Genomic DNA, 26,633 nt, shown 5'->3' on the forward strand with positions numbered 1-26,633 from the left:
TGTGCTTTGTCCTTGTGAGGGTCAGAGGTTGAGAGGCAGGCTGGACGCTTCACCCACTGCAGTTTTCTGTGTTGTTGTTTTCCCTGTAGCCAGTTTGCCTCTCTTGTCTGTGCTTGCAGCCAACATGGGCTGTAAGGCTGGTAATAAGAGTGTGTAGCGTGGTGGAGACTCCAATTTTTCCCTTCTCATTTTAAATCCTCAGAGCAACATGTCATTTTCTTTCCACTCAGATTTTCAGGTGGTATTTTCAAGAATTAAAGTTCAAAAGAAAACACACCAAGCAACAGTCTGTATTTGAAAAGCAAAGTTGAGCTGATTGGTGATGCATAGAAGCACTTTTATTTCCTTTTTGGAAAACATATTTATCTACAAACATCTGTTCAAATGACGATATGAACCTGATGCACTGTTTCACTCAGACTCGGAGCAAAACCACAACTGCTGGTGAGGATGCTAATCCTCCTAACGCATTACTTGTGTGCCATAAAATTGCTCAATTTGAAGCTTAAAGCAACTACCTCAGTCTACAGAACTACTTGGATTAACCGAGCGCCCTCAAAGAAAAACCTGGACACGTCTGTCATTCATTCTCATTGCACACTAACACACTTCAGAGTGTGTGATCTCCCAGGAGACATACATTAAACACTATTAACACCACATGCTATCTTTGTATTGTGACATAGATAAGGAGCTGCTTGAGGACAGTAGTTGTCAATAATCAATAATAATTACCAGTTAAATACGTTATAAATCTGACTTTTTATCATTGAGATAAGTTTTTTTTTTTTTTTTTTTTTTTTGAGAAGAAAGACTTCTGTTTGGCAAATATTAGCTGGTCGGCTACCATATGTCCTCAAGTGGAAACAAAACAAAACAAAAAAAAAACTGTTGTTGCATTTTGGGCGTCTCTTTTTACACCAGCGGTGCTTGGAGCCACTGAAAATGCAACTTTCAAATGTTTTGACAACTCTTATGTTCTCTGTGTTTATGGAAACTGGAGAAAACTGTGACTTCTGTCCTGAAAGTTGGTGGTTTTAGAGCTGAGAGTCAACCAAGCAGTGTGGTTTCAATCAGAAACGGCAGCATCCACTACTGGCCTAGTGGCACGAAATGCAGAGGTGGCTGAAAAAAATGTCACGTCTTGATCAAGAAAAACCAGGACGAACTGAGACGTCTCCAAAACAAGAGAGAAGAAGAATTCACTCGTCTCAATTCTGAGAAGACGGTGCTGCTGGATTCAAACCTGGACATTCATTCCAAGCTGGCAAATATGGAGTCCCAGATGCTGGCAATGAACGCTGACTGGAGAAAGAACTATAATAATCTAGAAGAGCAGCTCCGTCGTGAGATCAAGGCTAAGGAGGAAGCTATTCATCAGACGAAGGAGCTGCTGAAACAGACTGGAGAGGCAGAAAAGACCTGGATCTCCAAAGAGCGAGACTGGACAGAAAGCAAGGCCAGAACAAAACTGGACACGCAGGTTCTCATCGACCAGGTTGTCAAGCTGCACAGCCTTGCCTCCATGAGCGACAGAGAAAAGGCCAAGGTGGAAAAGGAAAAGCAGAAAGCCCAAAAAAAAAGACCGCCAAGTCCCAAGAGGAAGAGAGAGGGCGAAGAGAAAGAAGTGAAGAGGTTGAGACAAAGACGATAGCCGGAGCATGGCGCAGCACCTTCCAATTCTTCAGCTGCTTAGTTTACTCTCTAAAAAGTTTGCAAATAATCACTCATACTTAGCTCACATTTTCACAAGGGTTTACTCCGGGTGCACCGATTTTCCCTTGATTTAAATGAGTGATTATTAATCTGGAAGATATTGTGAATTAATCTGGAAGTCATGGATCTGGGAGGACTCACATGAGAAAACTACACAGGCGTCCAACTGGAAGTCATCTTACTGAGACAAAGACATTTTGCTGTGGCTGTGGAACAATCCAGAACAAATGAGTTGGGGGGGGTAGGGGAAAAGAAAACAAACAAAAAGCAAGGTGTTGGAGGGGTGGGGTGGGGGTGGGGGTGGGGGGGGAAACAACCAAAAAGATCAAGGGTTTGGGGGTGCAAAACAACCAAACGATAAATAAATCAATGAATAATAACTCTGGCAGCAAAATATTTATTTATTTACAGACATGCTGTGTGTGCGTGTGTGTGTGTGTGTGTGTGTGTGTGTGTGTGTGTGTGTGTGTGTGTGTGTGTGTGTGTGTGTGTGTGTGTGTGTGTGTGTGTGTGTGTGTGTGTGTGTGTGTGTGTGTGTGTGTGTGTGTGTGTGTGTGTGTGTGTGTGTGTGTGTGTGTGTGTGTGTGTGTGTGTGTGTGTGTGTGTGTGTGTGTGTGGTGTGTGTGGTGTGTGTGGTGTGTGTGTGTGTGTGCGCGTGTGCGTGTGTGTGGTTTCAATCGGAAACAGCAGCTACCACTAGTGGCCTAAAGTTAAACTACACTTTTGTTGTTGCTGCCGTTTTCATGTAAACAGATACTGTTTTCAAAATGTTGTCATGTAAATGCAAAACGTATCTGAAATGAAAACATTGAAATGATGTTTTCACTCGAAGTGACGTCTTCCTCACTTGCAGGAAGTGTTATTGTTCAGTTCGTTTCTTCTCCACAGTATCTCTTCTGTATATTTGGCACTTTCACACGAAGCTGGCCTGATTGCTTTTGCCTGTTAAGCTGATCGCCCCATTGAGACAAACCTTTACGTTTACTGCACCTTTGAGAGCCGGATAGATGATTGCTCGCTCACTGCTTGGAAAATGCATATTACTACAAAGTACTAAACTAGACTGGCCCATCTTTTTGAATGCTCAACAATTTCCATGAAAACTTAAGGGTTGAAAACCACCATGGGCTTGAGGTCAGCTGAGGTTTGGTCAGCTTGGATCAGTTCTGGCTGATCTGTGACCCTGAGCTGGATGAAACAGTACAGAAAATGTGTGGATTGATCTTGTGAGGTTGGGTTTCGGTGGTTCATTCTCAACATTACCTTTGAGAACAAGTTCATGTCCAAAAGGTTCCTTTGTCAAAAAGCTATTTAACAAGTAGTTCGTTGAAAGAGTTCAAGAACTTAATCTTCTACTGGATTGTCAAGCTCGCTCCGCTGAGTACAGAGGAGGTGATGAACCGGCGCTTCCTGTTACGATGCACCAGGTTTCTATGATTGTGCTTTAGTGGATCAAGCCTTCAGAGGTGTAACTCAGTGATGAGCGGCTGCTGACTCTGGCCATGTGGCCCGGCGCAGATTTACGGCCTTGTCTATAGTAGCAGCGCCTTCATTTTCCAGTTCCTATCCCTGCTTCAGCAGCTTGAGCAGCACGCTCCCCTCCGCCTGCTCTGCTTAGCGCCGCTGACTCTCAGCCCAAAACCCTGCCGGGAGGGATTTCACTCCCATTCACAGGCCTTTTTTCTGTCACACTTGCAAAGATTTCTGAGGAAAAAATGTTCCCGCTGAGCCTCCACGAAGCAGCGGCACGATTCAAAGACCCCCCACAGAGTGAGGAGAAGAGCTGTGTGTGCGTGTGTGTGTGTGTGTGTGTGTGTGCGTGTGTGCGCATGTGTGTGCGGGTTTTGGCTGGCAGACGTGTGTCTGTCTGGCAGTGACTGCTGCTCACACCGCCGCGGAGCTGACCAAAGGCCCGAAAAGACTGAATCCTGAGGTTGTTTTCACTGGTGGAGGTGCGTGCGTGCGTGCGTGCGTGCGTCTGTGTGTGTGTGTGTGTTTGAGGTGAATGAGGTTGCAGGACAGGGGCAGGTTGCAGTCACCACCATCTAGCGGGCAACGGGAGACGATTTGATTCCTCCTTCTCTCCATTATGCAGGAATCTCGCTATAACGGACCGAAGGATGATGGAATGCTCTTATCTGGATCTGTCTCTGTGGAGTGTGTGTGTTCTCGATGTCACCAAGGTTTTTTTCTATTTCGCCTGAAAAGACATGATTGTTGGCTGGAGGGAAATCGACAACGGCCAAGTGCGCGAGGATGATTTTGTGTCCCTCGCTTACTGTGGTTATTTTGAACGATAAGTAAACACCGATCCAGTTATAATCTCTTCTTGTAAACACCAATGTCTGATCCGATTGACCCCAGTTGACTAGAAAAGTGAGGAGGGTAAACTGTGGGGGCCAAGACCGCTGCATGATGAAAGAGAAAGCTGGTGTTGTTCAGCTGAGTCAGGCTCCAGCTCCCCGACCCTCCTGTGGATTAACTGACTATGAATAGAGGGTCAAGTGATTCCAAATTTTACTTCTGCAACAGATCTGCACATCACATCGTTCTGTCCTCAGTTTGCTTTATTTTGCGGTCGCGGTTCCTCCGTCAGCCATCTGATAATGGGATTGTCATGAATGAAGTATTGAGCCTTAATTGCATTATGGGAACAGAAGGCTTCGAGTTTACTGGACAAATGTGACAATATTTGAGTGTGACACTCCAGTAACAGATTTACTGAGATTTCCAGTGATATTTATCAGCAGATGGTTTTCATTTAGTCATCAAGCTCGTTGTTTAAACGCTTTCAGATGCAGTTAAATAAGCCTGTTTTTTTTGTTTTTCTCAGAGCTTTTACGCTGACGCTGCTTCAGCAGGGAGGTCAATGGCGGCAGTTCATTAACGATCTCTTGGGACAGTGAATAATTCAGAAACAGAGACTTTAATTGAAAACTCAAAGTTGAGACCTTGTTTCTAATTCCACGGGCCAGAACGGATCCTCTGGTGGCCCAGGTTTGGCCCGTGGGCCGTGTGTTTCATAACCCTGCTCTAGCTGGTGCACTGAAAGTTTTCCTGGTCGGGGAGGAATTATTAGCACCGTTTTGAGCGTCCTTGGTCAAACTGAAGTGGCTCATTAGAGCAGAAGTGGTCTGACCCATGAAGACTGATGTGGAGGAACCCTCCCTCACTCGTTCACCGCGGCTCAGCAGACCCTCTTAAAGTGGCCTTAAAATAAAATATGACTGGATAGCATCCAAAGGGAAGATGGATATTGAAAGGATGATAAAATGAAAGCGTTGTGGGGGCCTGTCCTTGAATCTCTGTTTATCATCTGGCTGCAGCCTGCAGCAGGAAACGTGACCGTGTGCCGTTTGAGACGCTTCCTCTCATATCCTGTTATCTGTGCACTGTTTTTTGAAAGTTGTTTCATTTCAGCCTGTTTGTTTTGGTCCAAAAATGTCTATATTTTGGCAATAAATTATGAAATTGTCAAATTTCTGAAAAATTTGGTCATTGATTCTCATTTTACAGCATTAGATGTGTTGTATATCAACCAAAAAGGAAAAAAAAAGATTGAGCTGTACAGTTTAAAGTCTTCACAGTATGACATGCACATTTAAAACTCAGCAGCAAAACCTTAAACCCTTCTCAGTTAAAGGTCACTTACCTCAACACACCATTATAGTAATTTACATTATGTCAAATATTCAGCGTAAACACATGAGCTCCTGTTGTAGGGCGAGATGTTTGGCGGAGCATCGCTGTCACGAGGTGATGATTTAACACATCGATGGAGGAACGCCAGTGAGGTTTTGAGGGGCTGCTGTTTACAGGTTCCTGTGACGTGCAGGAGTCTGCAGTGCAGGGAACGTCCGGCACAGTGAACGGGCGACGTGGGTGGTAGAGACCGGGGTCACGGTGGAGCGACCCCGGTGTGGAGGACAGCTGGGCGGCTCGGCGCCTTCGTCTGAGGAGGAGTGGTGTGTCTTAAAGAGAGCCAGACTGTGTTTACTGTCCTGGGTGTTTTCTTACTCAACAATACTAAATCCACCTGTCAGAATGGAGACTGGCTATGAGGAACCGGCTTCACAGACTGACTTTTGATTATCACGAGTAAAGAATTATCGTTTTGACAGCTCTACATTCATTGATTAACACTGACAGCCGTATTACTCACAAAGTCTTGTGAGGACTGCAGGGAGCCGCTAAAGGGAGACTAAAGACCTGTGGGTTGTACGCTTGAGTTGACTTTTATGTAACCTGGAATAACTTTTCAAGCATCAATAAAAGTATAAAAATACTGAGGTGACACTTTGACAAGGCCGTGGTTCATGAGGTAGAAAAGCACAATCGTCAACAGTAGAAATAGTCTGTTTGCCAGAAAAATAATACCTTGCAAAGTTTAACTCAAACTAAATCTATATAAAATAATTTGTTTTAATGCTTGTGTATCTTATTTTGAAAAAAAAAAAAATCACACATTGTGTCCGTAAATCACTCAGCTCTCCGCAGTTCCTCGGCTTGTCGTTGTTCAGTCTCTCCAGCAGATGGCGACATTGGCCTGTGAACTCTGGTCTTCTCCACATGAACTCTTCCTTCACATGATCAACATGTCCTCTCTCCTCGCTGCTAAAATCACTTTGAGGCGTGACGGTGTGCTCCTGCTGGAATGTTCCAGCGTGTGCAGGAGAATGAAAAATTCACCCAAACTGAAGTCTTTGTGAGGGTCAGAGGTCGACTGTGCCTTGCAGCAAACATTCCCAGCATTGATTGATGAGTTAATATTCATGTCTCTTAGAATTAAAGATGTCTGAATATAATAAAACTGTTCAGCTGTGTCTTTATTTACCCTCCTCGTCTGTCTCTGTGTTTTTCAGGTGAGTGTCCCTCCTCTTCCTCCTCTTCCTCCTCTTCTTCTGCTGCTGCCTGCAAATGATCCAGAACATCCGGAGACTCTCCAACAATAAGTACCCTGATTAAATTAATCCAGCTCCAGCAGCGTCTGGGGAACGTGATCACACAGGAAATGCACCCAAAGTGAATTATAGTCGGTGATAAGAGGACAAGTCATAGTTGCTTGAAAGTTGGTCCAAGTTATTCTTTGCTATTGAAAAAGAATACTTGAGGAAAATGTCTGTTTTCTCTAAATCATGTACTACTGACAGTTATTGCAATCTCACTGTAAAGACAACTTTAATGAGACCAAAATGAGCAAAATACAATGAAATGTTTGCAAAAAGTTTTGTCTTATTTTGAATGTTTCTTCAATTAGTTTCACTTTTTTTGTGAGTGAATCGAAGTTAATCTCCACAACATCTTGTCATGTTGAACTTTCAAAGCCTGCAGCTCCGTTTGCAGTTCTGATTTCACAACAACAATAAATTCTCAGTATGTTGTGCAGAGGTAGAGTTCAGAGTTCGCGGCTGAATGAGTCCTTTCTCAGGAATCAGACGGGCTCGGTTCAGATCCTCCTTCCTCTGAAGTCCATCTGGAACACTTTACAACCTGTGTGCGATAAACCGGGGCCGGGGCTGTTATGGCCGGGCGTCGCCTGACCCCAGTGAGGGAGGAGGAGGAGGAGGAGGTCACCTCGCTTCGGCTCGAGGTGTGGCCTGGAGGGTCTGACGTGTTTGTTCTGAAAAGCCCTGTGAAGTGACCGAAACGCTGCAGAAATGAAAGTGAAGAAGGAACGACGGGGTGGAGACAAACAATGCCTGTTCAGTTTATTCACAAAGCAAATATGCCAAGAACGTGTGTGTGTCTGAGCGTTTGTGTTTTGTCGTCCGCTGTGAAGACAGAAGCTGGCCTGTGTGTCCAGAGGGTTTTGTCTTTTCTTTTCCCGGTGAGATACAGCTTAACGTTGCGTCAGTGCCGATCATCTGCAGCTTTTAAAACCCCCTCCAGTCCACACGGGGTCACATTTCTCACTCCGCTCACACCTGGCCTGAAAGCCCTGGCGCTCGCACAGAGCGGGGCGGCCGATTGTTAAAGGCGACCCGACTGGTTTCTCCTGGATTCAGTTCCCTTCATTTGATACTCCGGTACGCCTAATTCCCCCGGCGGTGCGTGTGCGTTCCCTGGCAGGGCTTTAAAACGCCCTGTCCCGCTCTGTGCTGCGGTGTTCATCTCTTTTTTTTCTTGCAGTAATAGATGGATTAACTGCAGTGTGAAGTCGCTGTGCAGGCTGCGTTCAGGACGTTGCATAACCGTGAAGCAGTTCTCCGAGTCGTCAGGCGGTGAAGTGATTGTTACTCAACTGCTTCGTCCCCACATGTGCCACAAACCCTCAAGGCCGAGCTATTTCCACACTTTTTATACAACTGGAGTGGATTTGGCTATTCCAGCACACGCCCGTCTCTGCCAGCGGCAGTAAAGAAGGCCTCGGCAGCGCCTGCTTAGGTAGGAAGGGAAGCTCGGCCTTTGTTTTAAAAATGCTCTTCCCTCTTTAAAGCCGGGGCTTGGATTCGTAGGTGTCGCAGCGGGAAAACAGGATGTGAAGCCGGGCCAGCGGTCCAGATAAGAGCTGGTGAAGAAGAGGAAACCAAACATGCCCTCAGGAGTGAAAGACGAACACTGATAGAAATTAATGACGCTGAAAAAGAAAAGCCGTAGTGGAGACGGATTACTGCTGTTTCCAGTGTATTGTACTTTTAATATGCAGAGATCATTTGACATGTTATTGTTGGCGTGTTTTTACAGAGTATACAGTGTTTGGAAAAAAAAACCAGATCAAGAGCCTTCAGGGTTATAATTAAAAAGTAAGAGTAAACAATGAATCTATCTGACCACACCCACCAGGTGAAGCTCTGTACCTGCGCTTTATTTTAGCTCCTGTTGTCGGTTTCAGGTCATCTGTTGTTTGTGACTTTGTGAGACCATAGAGTGTTTCTCTCACACACACACACACACACACACACACACACACACACACATCAAACGTGTCTTTGCTGCTGGTGTAGCGTCAGACGACCGGAGCATTCCTGGAGGCGACGGCGTTGATGGGAAAGCCGTCCTGACAGATAGGAGATATACGTTTCCAACCTATTATGTATAATTTGTGCAGATGGTATGCTCACGGTTTGCTTTTCGTGCTAGAAACAGATTGCCTTCATTTCTGCGTCGTGCTCCAGTCTGTGTTGAAACGGCAGGACTTCAGAATAAGGCGTGAGATTTTTTTTTTTATCATATTAGACAACCTTTTGAAAACATTGTAGCTACATATTTCTTGAAGACTAATAAGTCTTTAAAGGGAAAGGACAAGAAAAATGTCAGAAGCTATGTTTTTCGAAATGTAATTAAAACCCATGTAACATGTTTTAACTATGTCTTCTAAAATTGTACTGAAAGAAGCTGTAAATGAATAAACCTGAGATGCTTAGAAATGAGATCAGCAGTTAAATCTTCACAGCTTTGAATCGGAGGGCTGGAAATTTTAGTTATCAGAACACCTGCTGCATGATTTCGCAACTAATCAAATGCATCGCAACGGAACTGAGGCTCAAAGGTGACTGAGTCTATTAAAATATCACCCCCGTGTGAAAGAACACACAGTGCAGAGATGCGAGCATAAGCTTTGAGACTTCTTCATATAATGTTCATATTATCACCATCAAGACTCACATTATGTGTTGAAATCCAACATTTCCCCTGTACACAGTTCATCACTGCAGCCATAAACTCTACAAAGTGAAGAAGAAACCGTATGTAAACTTGTCTTATCTGATCCACTCCTGTTCTTCAGAATCAGATTAGATAAAATGGAAACCCGTCCCATGAATAAAGGGTTTTATTTCTGCAAGATGATATTTTGTTTGTATTACAGCAGCGTCGGTCTGTCGTCGTGGAATCCAGGTGTGGTACTTCCCTGTGTGTTGTACTGTTTCGCACACCGGTGCGTTAGAAGTCAGGATGGCAAATACCTGAAGAGATTTTCTTTTCCTGATAATGTCACGGTCTCTTCAACGCTCTGACGCTTTGAAGAGTGTCTCCAAAGAAATGCTGAAGAAGATGGTGGAAAAAATGACTCGGCCCCAACTTTTTGGAACATGCCTGATTTGAGTTAACCATTGATGGACTAAAGCTGCTCAACATCAGCCCAACATGTGATAATGTCACTTGTGATAAATGCTTTTGCTTACTGATGTTCTCCAAAATCACACCAGGTTTCACTTGATTTAGTTTTTGATTCTTAGTCTTTTTTGATCTTTTTCATGCCGATTCTTGATACAGATATGTTTGAGGGATTCACAGGTTTTGCAACATGTTTTTTTCTTTATTCCGACTTTTTGCTCCTTAAACCTGAGGTGTCAAAAATATAAGGTCTGTGGACCAAAATTGGGCCGCAAGATACTCCATTCTGGCCCACCAAACCACCAAGAAAATTGTCAAAATTTCAAAGAAAACATTGATTTTTATTTATTTTTTTGTATAAAATTTCTTCAGTAGCAAACGCAACACCGAGCTGAGATATTGGTGTTGCTGGGATAAAAGATGCTTCATTGCTGGAAAACTAGCATTGGCCTCAAAGCCACGCGGTCATGGGGAGTCTGTAAAAACATGCATATGCAACAGCTATATGTGATCATAAAGTATTAAAATTGGCTCTATGTTGTCATTTCCCACAATAATTGTTTGGATTTGTAAAAAAAAAAAAAAAAAAATCATTACGTGAACTTCTGTTTACTTGAAACAGATCTACAAAGTGTTGTGGGCTCTAGTTCTGTCTGGCTCCATCTGATTGGCCTAATTAGTCCTAATATATTAAAATGCAATGCACGAAAACATTGTTTGTTGCTGTTAAGTCACACTTTCCCAATACTGACATGAAGATAATGGTTTATTTGTGATGAATTGCACAGTTCAAGTCCTAACTGCTCTTTCATTTGACTTTTAATGAGTTGCACATGATTGCTCCTCATTTGTACTTCCACTTTTTACAATGTCCCTCCTGTTTTGGAGCTGGGGTTGCATCCTTCCTCTCAGAAATACTTTTTAAAAAGCGCAGCGGGCTGAATGTCAAACGTCTTCCTGACCTCATGCCGTCGGCTGCTGTGGTTCTGTCCGACACTGAAGCCCTCTTGTGGGTGGGTCGGCGCAGTGAAGGCCGGTTTATTAAAAGTGACGGAGATAATAGCTTGGGTGAGTCACTCCGAAGCGGAGGCAGAAAGGGGCCTTTTCTCCGCTGGGAAGGTTTACAGCTGCTCTGTCTTTTGTGAACGGAGCGGCTCATGCAGCCGTTTATCCTCTCTGCTCCGAGGAAAGAAGGAAAGAAAAAGAATGCAACTGATTCATTCTCCCCCGCCGGTGGGAGGGAGGAGGGGGAGTTAATGGGTGGGAGGGTCATAAATCACCTTTCTGTGCGTGCGCATGAGTGGAGGAGGCACCTGTATTGTATTTTAGCATTGGCTGATGGGCAGGATGCCTGTCTAAAAATAAAGCCCGGCCTCTTCAGGTTACAATGCAAATCCTGGCACCGCGGCAGACAGTCGGGAAGGTCGGAGTCCGGATCCCGTGTCGGCCCGTGTTTTGTTTGATATCTGGTTGCCCGTGGCGACGGCGATCAACAGCAGCGTTGCCCGTGTTCTCTGGAACCTCAGCCGTGGACAGCGCATGGTATTTGCCTAACCTGTGGGCTGAGTTGCTATGGCAACCAAAGCCTGGCGTGGCCACTCCTGTGCAGACGCTGACTCATGGGGCAGATATTCAGGGGTTTTTTTTTCCCTCATGATTTCCTTCTGCTTTTATTCATAAAGTGTGACTTTATCGGCTCGTCTGCAGCAGCCTTCAGGTTTCTGTTTCTGTTCTTCTTCTCGCTATGCTGTTCATGAATGAGCAGCCCCGCCCGGGCTGCTGCTGTGTGTCCCCGAGTGGCAGAGACTGGCACGGCCCGGCCCGGCCCGGCACGCCCTACTGCCATTTTACATCTTCCTCAGCTCCATTTTGTGAAGGTCACTCTCTATCATCATCATCATCATCATCATTATTTACAGTTACTTTGCTCTGAGTTAACTTTTTGCACAGGAGCCACGTGTCCTGACAACGGCAGTTTTTGGTCTTTACAGTTTTAAGTTTATTCAGATCTTGGACAGCGGTTTGTAAAAACAAACTTTGCATCCATGTTTTTCCACATCTTTCAGCTGTTACAGTTGACAAATATGTCTCGAAACATCTTGATTTATTATGTTTAGTTTGTAGCTGTCACGACTGACACACTTCTTATTTTACAAGAAAGTTTTATTTGTAATTTGACTTCATTTTTATTACCCTCTGAATGAATCACTCCTAAGAAATGTTTCCTAATAAAATTATGTCTGCTTTTACCCTCCACTGATTTCTATGATCAGAATTTATTTCTCAGAAAATGAAATGAAAAGAAATCTGCTTGCCAAAAGGCTTCCCCCTGAACCCTGGGGCTTGATTTTCACCAAACCACAGTCCTACAGTAACTCTCGGTAGCCTGTGATCAGATATACTAACTTTTTTGTGAAAATCATTTCTGAATCTGTCAGTCTGGTTGGTATTTTGTACATTATGGATCAAACTAGGTCACATGTTAGCATTAGAAATTTGATTTTTAAGCTTATTTACAATAATAAAGTGATATTAATGTATATTAATACACCATGGGTGATTCTATATTTTGCTTTAACTTTGACTCACTGTAGCAACTTCTCTGCCTGCTGGACTTTCAGTTTATATAGTTACTTTTGTTAAATATTTAAGCACAGCCTTGCATATAAGACAAAGTCACTACGACATGTTGAGATGCAGATAAAGCCCTAATGGACTGGAGCTACTGGGTGAGCTTGGTAATTTTACCTCGATTTGTTTGTTGTTGTCACACTTTGAGTTAAATGTTCTGGTGTTTTTAAAATGGTTTTATCCAGAAAATCAAAATTAATAATGTAATTAATTTAACTTTTGAAAAGGACCATGTCATGTGTGTTTCCAAATGCCCAACTGTTTCCATAATGCAAATAATATGTAAAAAATTGTGGGATTTAATGTAAAAAATTTGAAATTAAAACTTTGTTTTACTTAATTTTTTTAAGCAGCATCAGGCCAGAATAAATAGGCAAATATCCCGCTGTGTGTTTGTGTGTGTGTGTGTGTGTGTTTATGTGTGCACACAAGGTACAGTGTACAGAAGGTAGAGTGTTGAGCTTTAGCCAGTATGTTGACTCCACTAACGAGTCCAGAGCTCTCAGCAGGATGGCTGTAACTGTAGATCTGTGTTTAAAACTGATAAAAGTTGAACTCTGGCCATAACTGAGTGATTGTGATGGATTGTGGTTCAACTCAGACTAAACACTGAATGCCACACCAACAATTCAATCCACAGCAGTTTGAAGAATGGAGAGAACAGCTAAGATCTTCTTCGGTTATTGAGGAAGGAGTCTTTGTATTTTGCATAATCATCATGTTTTGACTAGTCTAGCACCCCACATGGAATCCTTTGAGCAACGCGCTGCTGAGTAAACCTGCTCATTGCATTCAGAATACCCTTCAGGGTCAACAGCAGGTGCTGGAACAAAGCCTCAACTCATAAAATCCCAGCATTTTTAGGCATTGCCTGTCATCTCCCACACCTCAGACAGTTGCACCCAGTGGTTGTTTATACATTTAAATATACTTTGCATCGGGGCCTGATATGGCTGAGCTGCTCCTCTTTTGGTGTGGTAATGAGATTCCAGTTCCAGGTCTAACACGCTGTTCTTTAATAGCTTAGAAAAGGCGTAATTGCTCTCTATAAACCGAAGAGTAATTGTGCCCAGGACAAAGCCGGAGTTGTTGTTGGGTGTATTTCGGGTGCCATGGTGGTGCCTTTTGCAGACTGGCTTGGAGTTCTTTGTTTCCTGTCTCTCTCTCTCTCTTTCTCTCTGTCTAGTTTTCTTGTCCTTTTCTTTTTCCTCCTGTGTCCATCCTACATCTTCATGGCTGGAGCTGTGGTTCTGTTGAACAAGGCGATCAGTGTGTGTCTCCCTGCTGGTTGTTGCGGGAATAAAGTGTGGGCGCTCTCAGATGTATGGGACATGGGGCAGGGTATCCGGGGCAGCGGAGGGGAATATGTCCCGCCTGGCAGGGCCCTCAGATTTATGGTGTAGATGTTCCTCTGCATTCATGGGACAGAGATGAAAAGATTCCCTTGTTCTTTTTTTTTTTTTTCTTTCCACACCAGCACCCTCCCAACCCTGAGAGTACCCCTCCACTCCCGTTTCTCCTCTTTTTTAGCCCCATCTTGCATGCCATGTCGACCGGCCAGACGGCCAGCTGGTCCCATAAGGGCGAACAGCAGGAAGCAGTGGTGTGGTTAGTTAGAGTGGAAGCAGCTTAGAAGGCTGCTGTTTTCTACCTGAGGGCGTCTTCTGGTACCTGTCACATCAAGCAGCATGGAGACCGGAGATCCTCTCGGTGATCGGTTCTGGCTCAGCCCCAAAAAAGGTAAGCAGCTGCTGATGTGCGTGAGGCAAAGTGGTCGTCTGCATTGGCCAGACTCGCAGCTCGTGTCATAAAGAGGTGTGGCCATGCAGACGCAACCAGTCGGTTCTCGCGTTTTGCAATGTAAGGCGTTAAACGGGAGGGATAAATGAATAACAGACTCATCTTGTGCAACATCTCTTAAACCCCCTTTCAATCCTGACTGGTGTAATGCCTCTGCTGCATGCTGATTATGATCCCTGGCTGCTGTTTCGCTGAGCTGGCTCGCATCTCACACAGGAAGAAGAGAGCGGAGAGCTGGTTCAAATTTTCTGTCCAGATCCCACTGCTGGAACTTGTTTACGGCACAAAAGCATTTTTGTACTCATTGGCTGTTTGCACAGACCAGCGTCTGATCGCTGTTACTCTGAGGCTGCAGCAGCGAAAAGCATATCAGTCATATTATCGTGTGTGTGTGTGTTCAATAAGGACTGGATAATAGATCCAAGATGTTGGTGAAGGAAATGTTCTGTGTCGTCTATAAGGACCAGTATCGTCTGTCACATGACATCCTCTGCTGTCCGTCTGTCCTCGTTTACCCCCTCCTGGGTGGGCCGCCGTCCAGGTTTTGGGAGACTGCAGGGGGCGTTGTAAGGTTGGACACTTCTGGACCGCTCCGCTAATTCCCAGCTTGTTAGAGACGGTAAACGAGAATGAAGGGAGACTTGGCAAACTTGTCTGGGCGCTCCGGCTTATTTTTGGGCGAAGGGAGACATAATCTGTGACTTCATCCTCTTTCCACTCTGGAAAAGGAGAAGTCGGAATGATCCGTGACTACTGGAGTTGAGAACTGAAGCGGGGCCCTGTCATTTTCACCTCAAACACATGTCGGTTTATAGATTTTCCACTCGTATTTATGCATGTATTGGTAACACGAGAGCCAAGAGCTGGCTTTTCTTTCTGTCTTCATACAGTAGTCCATTCAGCTCAGGATGCTGGCACAGTTTTATTACTGAAGTAGAACTTTTACCTCTAAATTCCTCTTTAGTAACTTTTTTTTTAATGTAAGGCTTGTCTTTCTACACGCACTTTTAAAATCCCTCATGTGTCTCTAAAGATATATTAGTGGAGAAAAGTTGTCCAAGTTGGCAGAACTTTTCCCATAACCTGGTGATTGATTTCAGAACATTATTTTCCTTGCCCTTCTGTTCTGAACTGCAGGTCTCCCTCACATTCTGCTGTGTTTTTCTCTTTGCTTTACATCTTCAGACAACTGATTATGTATTTTTGCAGCAGAGTGAGGAATGCCAGAGACACTTCTCTGCTTCCATGCTCACAGGTTCCTGACACAGTACCTCTTTGTCTGGAGCCATTTCTGTGGTTAATGCTCTCCTGTGGGTTTGTGTGTGGTAGTTTTTCTTCTAACCGACCACTTAAACTTATCTCTGGTCCCCGTGGACACAAAGATCTCTCTCAGTCCTCGGGCGCTACACCCGCTTGATCTTCTTAATTTCATTTGGAGTTACCAGGGGACCCGTCACCGGCGGGGGTTAATCCTCGCAGCTTCACCCTGCTTGTGTTTCAAAGGAGACTCTCCCGGCCTGCTCTGGCGCTAATCGACACGGCTGTTCGAGCAGGACTCTCACAGACCGGTCAGTCCGAGGGGGTTACAGGAGGGGGGAGCCTCCTATACAGTCAGCATCTTATAATAATCAAATTTAAATATATCACAGTCCTTACCCAGAGGGCTCTACAATCCCCACAATGCAGAGCAGTCACTATCTTTAGGCGGCTGTGTCGGGGCTGTGATGCACTGCAGTGCAACTTCTGAGTTTTATTGCTATTTGCACTGTGCATATCTTTCAATCATCTCCGTCAGTTATTTCATCAAACACTCAGTGCACACTGATCAATCAGTTGTCAATTCACTCCAACTCTGAAAGAGTTCTTAGACTTAGAATGAAGATGAGAGACTATTATAGGTGAAGATTTGGACATTATGTTGAATTTGTTGAAATAAAGTACACGTGAAGTGCATATTTGGCAGGCAGCTTGTCCCAGTTATTGCTTGCTTAGCAATTGAAGTGATGAAGTGAACAGTATTTGAGTAACAGGGGTGATAGAGAAAGTTACTGCTTTTAAAAATCCAATACTTCTGGGATTTGTGGATTTTTTTTAAGGCACTCTCGTTTTGTTTTGTTGCAAGTGTACTATATCGTCAACATAAGTTGCAATAAATGAACTTTACACAAAGCATTCTCCAATTCATTCTCAAAATGAACATCAATCACACTGATGCACAACTCATATCCCTATGGCAACAAAGCTACCATCTCATTCGCCATTGGGAGGAACTCTACCTCCCAGTGGCGAATGCCTTGCCAAATGTTACATGTTACTTTAGAGAATAATATTTTAACCGAACAATATGAATTGCTTTACAATAATTACAGGGACAACCTATAAATAGCTTGGTGGTAGCCCTGACCTCCATATAAAGGTGTTTACAACAACCTCTAATTTTAGCAGAATCGGCGGGTCAGGTATTTGTGCTCTTTCATGCATCGGCTATGTCAGAGGGCACAGCTGTCCCCGACTCGGCGATCTGTCGCCTCACCGAACCCGGTCAGGAGACGTCCTCCTTAAATAAAAACAGGCTTAACGTCTGGATAAAGCGGGTGTTCACATGCATAGCAGAATGATTCGTCATGCGTACAGAAGCGCAAGTCACAATACGGGGTCGAGTAAGGACAACGCTTCGCCATTTTTTTTTTTAGGCACTACAGTGCTTCAAGGTGTTTTCATCAGCAGTTTTTAGGGTGTTTGGTGTTAAGACAAGCTGCACAACGCCACTCCACTGTAAATCACTGTAAAGTGATAGTTTATTCATAGTGTAACGGACCACTTTACGTTGCACATGTGTCATTCAGCGAGAGCAAGGAAGGCCCTGCTGACCTTTACTTTCCTTGGAAATGGCTGGAGTGGCTTGGATCTGGTATCAGCATGGAGGGCACGTGTGTATAGACCCCTCTACGTCGGGCCGCCCGCCAACCGCCTTCAGCTGGCGGTGACACATCTATTCTCGGACTGGGGAGGGTTTGAAGCGGGCAGCGAAAAGCAAACTCCAAACCAAGAAACCCTTGAGTCACTCTTCTCCACAGACCTGCTCCTCCATTATCTGCTAGACTCAGTCATGTCGCCCTTCCTTTAGTGGTCTGCTCCCTGCAGCATTGTCTGTTTATAGTCTGAATAAAAGTGGATTGGATTGCTTCTATAGTGAGAATATATCCGATTCCCTCTCAGCCAGCAGCTGCAGATCATTTATAAAGTTACTAAGGCTGTATGAAACTTGCACTCTGCTGTTGCAACCCCCAGATGAAAAGCACGGGATGCAGAACAAGCAGAGATGGTCAAGCTTGGTGACACAGAATGTCTTTTCAAGCTGGCATATTTAATACTGGGATGGCTGAGGGGACTGGGCCTCAAGCCAGGATAAGAGTCACTGTTGGGACTTTGAAGTTCACTGAACACTTTGTGCATAAACAGTGCATGAAATCACACTGATATGCAGCCAAGAGAGCCGAGCATCATGTACACTGATGCCACTTACCCGACATTACAGCGTGCAAAGCTTGCATTATAATATGCAATCCGTCAACTCATCTCAGACTGTCTGTATTGTTTTGCTCTCTAAATACCTTCTTTAATTATCTTTTAACTTGGATGCTGAAAGAGTTCAGAGGCGAGAGGTGGAAGTGATGAGTCACACGGACTGTCATTCGGATAATTGAGTAGTATTTCTGGATGCTTGTACTTCTCAAGTATATAGTTCAACACCCACTCACTTACACGATGAAGTCTTGCAACATCATACTGTACACCAATTTTTTTTTAAAGAATGAATTTCCAATCTTTTTTACATAAAGCTGTATAAAAGTTTCATCCATAATATGTAATATAGTTCACGTTATTGCTATTGATAGTCAGATTGACAATGTGTGTGTGGTTCTGCTGTATCTAATACTTTGATTTGACCACTTCCACCTGTAATTGAGCCCAGTCGAAGCCATTGATCAGTGGAGTACTTAGGTATGAAAGTAGTCTTTCCACCTCTGTTCAGAACCAGTGTGGTTTAAATATTTACTTGAGCTCTTTGCAGATTCACACATGCTCATACATAACTAAATTTTACGAGCATGCAAGTGACTCTCCCTCTGCTTTAGTGTCAGGCAAATTGTGGCTTGTCAATGATAAAACATTTGTTTCGTAATGCTGAGGAATGTCTTTCTAATACAAGGGACCTGAGAATGTTTGTTGCTCCTCCCAGCCCGCTCAGGCACTGAAGGTTGCACAAATGCTCAAGGTATGCAGCTGTGGAAGGAGAACGTGCATGACCTGGGGCATCGCCTCACCCCACCCGATGAACCAGGTGTCATCGGCTTCACTTACTGTGTGGAAGACATTTAATGACACTTAATGGCGCTTTCACCGAAATAATCATCAGATGTTATTGTTTTTTGTGTTTTAATGTGGATGTACAGCAGTGATTTGGTTTTCATGAATACAGCTGAAAGTTTGGCTCCGTGCTCAGAGGTTGTTATAAACATCATGTCTTTACAGCTCAGTGACAGTGTCGTCCAGCTGTCCGGGCCGCTGGATTTACGGCCTGTTTCTCCGCTGAAAGAGGATATGTGGCTTACTCATAACTGGCTGCCTTCATTTGCCTGTTGCCATGGCAATTAAAATGAAAACAGTGTATTTTTTTTCCCGCCAGTGTTTGGATGCGTAATAACGCGCATGTGGTTTTGAACAGGGGGGAGTGAGTCATTCCCTCGGTGCCCATTCACCACTGCTCTGCAATTTCACAACTGTGCTCTCAGCCCAGTGTCCTGCTCTCAGCTTTATTCTTATCTCTCCAGTAACACAAAGAAGTTCTTCAACCTGGAATGGCAGTTTTATTTGTAGTGTCGCCGTTTGCTGGACGCTGACCGTGACTGGACGCTTCCTCTGACACTTAGAGACGAGCGGGAGACAGATGTACAGGAGGGAGAAACGATCTCGGGATAGAAATCTGATATCATGTTCTCTGGGAGCACTGAAAAGGTTAGCTATAATGCACAGCTCTTTATATAGTTGCGCAGCACTGGAAGCCCCAGTGTCCGCAGTCTGGAGCAGAAGTTTACAGCGCTTTACAGCATGTTGCATCACTTTAATGAGCGGCAGAGGGAAACGGTGATTACTCGATGCAGCCTGCTTGTCATGGTGACTTGGAAACCCTGCAAACAAACAGATAAGAATAGAATTAAAGTTATTGATAGTTCAGACTATCGGTGACAGTTTTGTTTTGTCTTCGGTAGATGTCTTTGTTGAGAAGGTGTTTGTATTTTTTTATTTAAATGTCACCTCACTCAAAGAACATGCAACATGACACATTGAAGCCACGCCTTGTGTGTAGAGTAAATGTTCCTGACTGATATCTGATCGTGAAATGTGTAAAACTAGACACCTTGTACTCAGTAACCTACATGTATGCCCGGTTCGTCGCTCCACGGTGGGATGGATGTATGCCAACTGGTCGTCTCTCTTTCGTATCATAAGCTTGGGTTCAGAAGAACCCATTCATTGAAGTAGTGCGTGAGACACGCCAGAAGGTTTGTGTCAGCAAGTCAAAGTGTGTCTCTAGAGGTGTGTGTGTGTGTACATTACATGGGAGGCGTGTTCGTTCGTGTGGGTGTCTCCGTTCAAGCCACAGAGCCGCAGAACATGTGCTCAAACACACTTCATAGGTGTGTCGCGCTATTCTTTGCGCTTCCTTTATTTCCCTAAATTTTTAACAGACACTTTTTTTTTCTTTTATACTTCCTGTTGGACTGTTTACTTTCGTGATATTTTTTTTCCATACCACTTTTTTCCTAGGAGAGAGAGACAGAGAAGGAGAGAAGGTGGGAGGAGCCGGGCTGAAAAGTGTGCCTCACTCCCTCTCTCACTCTCTCACACACGCTGCCTCTTCCATTCTGTCATTGCCATCTCGGCAGTACAGAGACTGTTCATTCCCAGCCACTCTCAACTTAGTGGGGGAACATCTGACTCTTGATTTTAAGTCTTATTTCACAGAGGAATATCTTTTTTTTTTTTTCTTTTTTCTACGGCAACTCGAGGATTTGGCACGAACGAGAGGAAGAGACAGTAAGAAAAAAATCTCACAAGGATTAGTAGTTTCATTCTTTTCTGATTGACTTTGGGAACACGTGACAGCCGGTTTTGCCACTGGATTCTTTCACTCAACAATCTGTGAGACAATCTTATTCCTCTTTCTTTGATGTTGTGCATTTTAGTTCTGCTTTAAGAGAGTTTGCTGACAAAAAGCACAATGGTTGCTGGAATGCTGATGCCCATCAGGGACCTTCGGGCCATCTATGAAGTGCTGTTTCGAGATGGCGTCATGGTGGCCAAGAAGGACAAGAGGCCACAGATTATGCATCCAGAAATACAAAATGTGAGCAACCTTCAAGTCATCCGTGCCATGGGCTCTCTGAAATCCAGAGGCTATGTAACGGAAACATTTGCCTGGAGACATTTCTACTGGTACCTGACCAACGATGGCATTGTTTACCTGCGTGACTACCTCCATCTGCCTACCGAGATTGTTCCTGCCTCTCTGCAGAGGATTAGAAAGCCAGCTGCCACTCTGGCTCTGGCCCACCGGGCGGCGAAGGTCCAATCTGTAGACGGTCCTACTTCTTATGTTCCGAAACCAGGACGTAGAGGTGAAGTGGAGAGCCAAGAAGCGCTGGCAGAACGTCAAGGCTACCGCCATAGAATGACGGGTCCAGGGGAGAGAGAAGGTTACTCTGACAGGACCCCCAGATTTAGGGGTCGTCCACTAGCTGCTGAACCAGTTAGGCCAAAAGCATCATGGGAAATGGAGGACCAGCGTCAGCCTCTGTTCAGGAGGGGCGCCAACTTTAGAAGTGATGCAACCGCGACAGAGGAGACCAGGATGAAATCGGCGGGTCTCCGGGAGCCCGATAGGAGCTGGGAGAGGCCAGCTCCATCAGAGGAGAAGAGAGGGATGCAGGCCCAAAAGGAGAGGATGCCAAGTTCTGCTTCTGCTTTGAAGCAGGAAGTGTCACCGACCACTCTGTCATCCTCCAACACAGCCCTGCCCTTAAATGCAGCTGCTGTGTCTGAGACTCCAGGTGCTGCATCATCAAAGATCCCAACTGAACCTGCCACTCCTAAAACAAATAAGGAGAGACCGAAGATCACTGATGAAAAACCTTCCATTAGGTCTGGTGACGCGATCCAGAGCGTGTCGGCTCCCACAATGCTTCCTCACAGGGAGAGCGAAGAGCAGAAGACTAAAAAGGTGGTTGCAGATCCAATGACGTCTCCCAGGGACACAGTTAAATCCACTCAGGAAACATGGAAGACCCCTGCGAGCCCTGCTACAGCCTCAAATGTCCTCACAAAACGTGTTACTAAAGATGCAAAGGAAAAGGTGACGGTTCCCACCATGAATGCAGCACAATCTGCAGAAAACAAGATGACAGCTGACTCTGGAAAAGTGAGTTCTCAAGCTAAAGAAATATCAAAGGCTCATACTAACGCTGTCACTGCCACCCCTGCCGTCATCAAACCAGCAGAGGCAGATATTAAAGAGGTCAAGACAAAAGCAGCAAACAAGGAACCCGTTAAATCTGCGGAGGTTGATCAAGTGGAAACGAGGGACAAAGAAAACTCCACACCAGTAACTTCAGTAAAATCTGCTCAGGATGCCAGTCAAGTTCTTCCTGTAGATCCTGTTAAATTGGCCAATGTTGATGCAACACCTAAAACAGCAAAAGAAAAGGTAAAGCCCAAAACAGTTGTTATGATGGAATCCGCCCAGGAAATCTCCAAAGCTCCTCCTGACACTGACATTACCATTCCTATCACTAACAAGGACGTCAAAGAAAAGAAGGCCAAAAAGACCATTTCGGATCCAGTTAAACCAGCAGAGCTCAAAACTGCAGTTGAACCAACAGTGAAGGAAGGGAAGACTCAAGACAAGAAGATGGAAAAGATGATTTTGGAGCCGGTTAAGTCTGCAGGTACTGATGTCACTGATGGTGCCGCTAAGAAATCAAATGAAGACCGAAAACCTGAACCAGCAACTGTAACTGAACCAGTTCAGAAAACCTCTGAAGTTAAGACTAATACAGCCATCAGCGCCATCACTCAACCAGTTGAAGAAGAAGTGACTAAACTGGCTGTTCAGCCTGTTAAAACTACCACAGATAAAGAGGGGAAAAACGAGCTGAAGCAGACGGCCAAAATCACAGCTGAATCGGTTCAGCAAATCTCCAGAGCTGCCCCCGTGACAGCGAAGTCTGAGGATGTCAAAGAGGAGAAAACAGGAAAGGTCATTTCTGAGCCAGATGGATTTACATACACTCCTGCTACAGCTAAGGAGGCAAATGCAGACTTTAAGCCACAGGCAACAATTACAGTAGAACCAGTAGAAACCACCACCTCTGTTATCACAAGATCTGTTAGAGTAGAGAAGACAAGGGTGGCTGTTGAGCCACTTAAATATTCAGATATTGGTGCTAATGATCACAATGATCTCAACCCGCAAGCAGCCATTACAATAGAACCGGTTCAGCAGAGCTCCAAGCTTCATAGTGATACTGCCACCGCTGCCCCTCTGATCACAGAATCTGTACGAAGTGTTGCAGATGTAGTGACGGAGATAACCCTGGAGTCAGTTAAATCCACAGACGTTAATGCTGCACCTGAAGAGCACAATGACTCGAAGTCCGAAGCGGTCATTATGATAGAGTCCGTTCAGAAAACCTCAAAAGCGCCCGTTGTCACAAAATCCGAAGGTGTCAGAGAAAAGAAAGAAAAGGTGATTGAGAAGCCAGTTCAGTCTGTGGCCAGTGGTGTTGCAGCTAAAGAGGTGAATGATGAGCTGAAGCCGCACGCTGTAATTAAAATAGAAGAGGTTCAGAAAACTTCCAAAGAAGAGGTGATTGTGGAAACCATTGCTTCTGCAGACAATGATGATCTTAAGCCCAGCGCAGTGGTTAAAATAGAGCCGGTTCAGAAAAGCCTCGAGCTTCATAGTGATGCTGCCACAGCTGCCCCTCTGATCACAGAATCTGCTCAAACCTTCAGCGAGGTGATTACAGAGGTGACTGTAGAGCCGGTTCACCCTGCAGAGGGCAATGCTGCAGCTGAAATGAGCTCTCAAGTGATCATTTCTGTGGAATCTGCTAAGAAAACCACCACGCCCTTTACTAATATCAACACCTCCACTGCTGCCATTGCTAAACCTGTGAGTGAGGATTTCAAAGAAGGGAAACTCCGGAAAGCAAATAAACCTGCAGAGGAGAAACGCCAAACTCCCCAAACTGAGTCACATACAGGAGAAAGTAAAACTGTCATTAGCTCGACTCCCTCTGTGCCTGTAATTGCTGCTGAAGATGTACAGCCTGTCACAGCGAAAGCAGCTTTACAAGAGGGGGCTGCCCCGCAGGAAAAAGGTGGTGTCAAGAAAGATAAAACGCCACTACCAGAAAAAGCTGCTAAAGTTTCTGCTGTGGTGCAGAAAGAGCCCGACTCATCTCAGCATGTCATCGCCCCTGAAGTGGAGAAAGAACCCAAACAGGTGACCGAGGGGAGCGCAAAATCTAAAAAGAAGAAAAAGAAGTCTCCTGGTGGCTTGACTCAGAGTGGCAGTACTGAAGAGCCAGCTGACTCGAGTGTGGAGCCAAAATCACCTTCAGCACGCAAGTCCCAGGAGGAAGTGGCAGAAAATACCCCCCAGCCCACAGCAAAGGCTAAATCAGAACCTTTAACTGCGGCTTCTAATAAAATAACTGCAGAGACAAACAAAACTGAGACCAAAGAAGACACTGACCGGGAGCAAATAAAAGAAGTGCCTAAACAGAAGGAGAAGGTTTCAGTGAAAACTTCCCTTCCTTCAGACCAGATGCCTTCAGCGCCCCCTGTGGATGTAAAAGCAAAAAACAAACCCGAGGAAAAAACTGTGAGTAAGATTACCCAAGGACCATTACGCCCTGAGGGAGCGATGGAGCCAGTGAAGTCTGAGGGAACGACCGTCACCACAGTGGAAACGGTGACGGTGCAGAAAATCAGCCAAGTGGAAGTCATGCATGCAGGCCCTAAACCTGCAGACCAAACCCCGGCGCTGCAGTCCGAGCAGAAACCCACACTTGAGCCTAAAACCCTTATGAGTACCGTGAAAGCTGCAGAGGAACCCTCGAAGGGAAAAAAGAAGGGGAAAGGGAAAAAACAGGCTAAGACGCCACAGTCAGAAGCCTTAAACACAAAGCCTGCCTCTCTGCCTCAAGCAGAATCATTGCCATCCACTAACATTACATCATTGCCCCAGGCAAATGTAAAAGACAGCCCTGTCACGGCCCCTGGACCGGCAGAAACTAATGTTTCTCCAAAGATGACTCCTGAAAGAATGTGCAGTGAGGAAGTCAGGCAGGCTGCAGCTGTGCTCTCTGAGGCCCCGGCAAACAAAGGGGAGGTGGAGCCAGCAGAAAAAATCAAGCGGGAGGTTCCGAAACTAGAAACATCCTCCACTGCGAGGGAAGCACCCGCAGCCGGAGAATCGGCGTCAGCAGCGGCGGAGGCAGCTGCAGCTCAGACACAGGCCAGCCCCCTCGTCAAGCCGGAGGAGCCTCCCAAAGTTGCACAACATTCGGCCACTCAGGCAGCAGAGAGCAGCACAGGGGAAAGGATCTCTGTTTCGAAGGCCTCGAAGCAGAGAGGAGAGAAGAAGAAGGATTTGGAGGAGGACACACCCTCTCCTGCCGTGCCCGTATCCCGGCCTGACAAGCCTCACCTTGGGGACACCTGTGGAGACGGCTCCGACCTAGACGAGGCCGCCATGAAGAGGAAAATAGTGGTGGTGGAGGAGATAGTGGAGGTGAAGCAGCTCATCAGCCCCGAGGCAGCCGGGGGGCAGTCGCCACCTCCTCCACCTGTACAACCCGAGGGCGAGGAGGAGGAGCTGGACATGGATGTTCTGGAAGAAATTGCAATAGAGCGGGCGCTTTTGTCGGGCGCGCCGGCCGCCACCATACAGGGGGCTTCGCCCGAGGCCGACTGGGACCACTCGCTGGAGGAGCCCGAGGAGAAAACATGGCCCAACTTCAATGAAGGTGAGTCTGACAGCGTGCCAGTTCACCTACTTCCTGCGTTATCTTTAGTCTCGGTGCACAGGCTGCAGTTTCCTCAGGGTTCCCACCTCTTTTTTTTTTTTTTTTGGCTTGTGGGAGGTTCTCAGGTAGAACACATTTGGTTCAGTCGATTAAGTGACTATCATAGACTGACACCATTTGAAACTGTAAAAAGCATTCTGTAATTGTGTTTGACTTTTCTGCCAAAGTATTATTTGGGGCGGTTTGATTACAGTTCATGACTTTAAGAGTCTCGTATTACGGATTTGAAGCTGGAGTTTGTGATGCAGATCACATGCAGCCTCTCTTGAGGAACAGTTTCTGTGAGGTGCTGAGATGAGACCTTTGAGATTTGGTCTCTGTGTGATTGAGTTATCTGTGTGTTTAAATAGATGGGGGATCAGTAACACTGCAGGATCACACCCTGCGGTGTGTTTTCACACAGACATTGTGACACAGATGAGGACAGGTGATGTTTACAAGTGCAGCTTTTACTGCTTCTTTGAGGAGTTTTATTACAGTTCAAGTAGAATTCTTATGAAGTTGAGTTTAACTCATTTGTGACAATGCTGTCTCTAATTTCTTATGAATAAGGAAGCAAACACAAATAGATAATGCTTTTCTAGGGTGGGGAATTCCTGTCTTATTGAGTAATGTACAAAGCTGTGAAATCTCTAGAGCCATCTCTGAGTGTTTGCCAGTGAGATTCTGCAGACCTGCCGTCATTCCAACAAGGTGGGGCCGCTTTAGCTGAGATTCAGCCTCGCCTGTTCTCTGAAGAGGCAGTTTACCATGAGTAGAAGCCAGACTGATTAAGAAATGGGAGGCGTGGTGCTTTTTGGGAGCTTTGCTCCGTTATTGCTCCAGTGAGACTTTTTCTTTTTTTTTTTTCTTACTGTTTTCTCGGTTCTCTCCGAGCTGTCTTGTGAGAGATAAGCCTGCCCTTTGCACAGAGTTATGTAATGGTATGTGTGGAATGCAGGAGATATTCGGGCAAAGTTGTGATAACAAAACTGTGTGCAATGTCAAATTAGAGAAATAGATTGAGAGATACTGTGGTAAGCTTTGCAGAAGTGAATCTGCCATTGATATAGAAGCATGTGACTCACGGGTTTTGGCTGGCATCTGAAGTTTCACAACTGTCAGAAGTGGAATGAACTGTGGCAATCATGTGGATGTTTTGTTTTTTTTAAATGGAAAGTGTGTCTGGGAAAGAGTGGATGGGGCGTTGCCTCTTGTGGGTGTGAGCAACGGACAAAGAGCGAGGAAGTTGGAGGAGCTTGCTCATTGCTCCATGGGTGTGTTTGTTTGGAT

The 26,633-nt window shown here is 45.2% G+C and overlaps 1 protein-coding gene across 3 annotated transcripts in view; it reads left to right on the forward strand.

The window, feature by feature from the left end:
- Positions 1 to 26,633, forward strand: part of LOC115396391 (plectin-like) — a 131,661-nt gene that overhangs the window by 47,726 nt on the left and 57,302 nt on the right. For 2 of the 3 annotated variants that reach the window (XM_030102261.1, XM_030102263.1), the window contains exon 1: positions 23,385 to 25,301. The exons of the other annotated variant lie outside the window; for it this stretch is intronic. In XM_030102261.1, coding sequence (XP_029958121.1) covers positions 24,098 to 25,301 — 1,204 coding nt within the window. In that variant the 5' untranslated portion in view covers positions 23,385 to 24,097. Of the gene's footprint in view, positions 1 to 23,384; positions 25,302 to 26,633 lie in introns of those variants that run through there. 3 annotated transcript variants of the gene reach the window in all.

Source organism: Salarias fasciatus, chromosome 11 (assembly GCF_902148845.1).
Source record: "Salarias fasciatus chromosome 11, fSalaFa1.1, whole genome shotgun sequence".
Taxonomy (NCBI): domain Eukaryota; kingdom Metazoa; phylum Chordata; class Actinopteri; order Blenniiformes; family Blenniidae; genus Salarias; species Salarias fasciatus.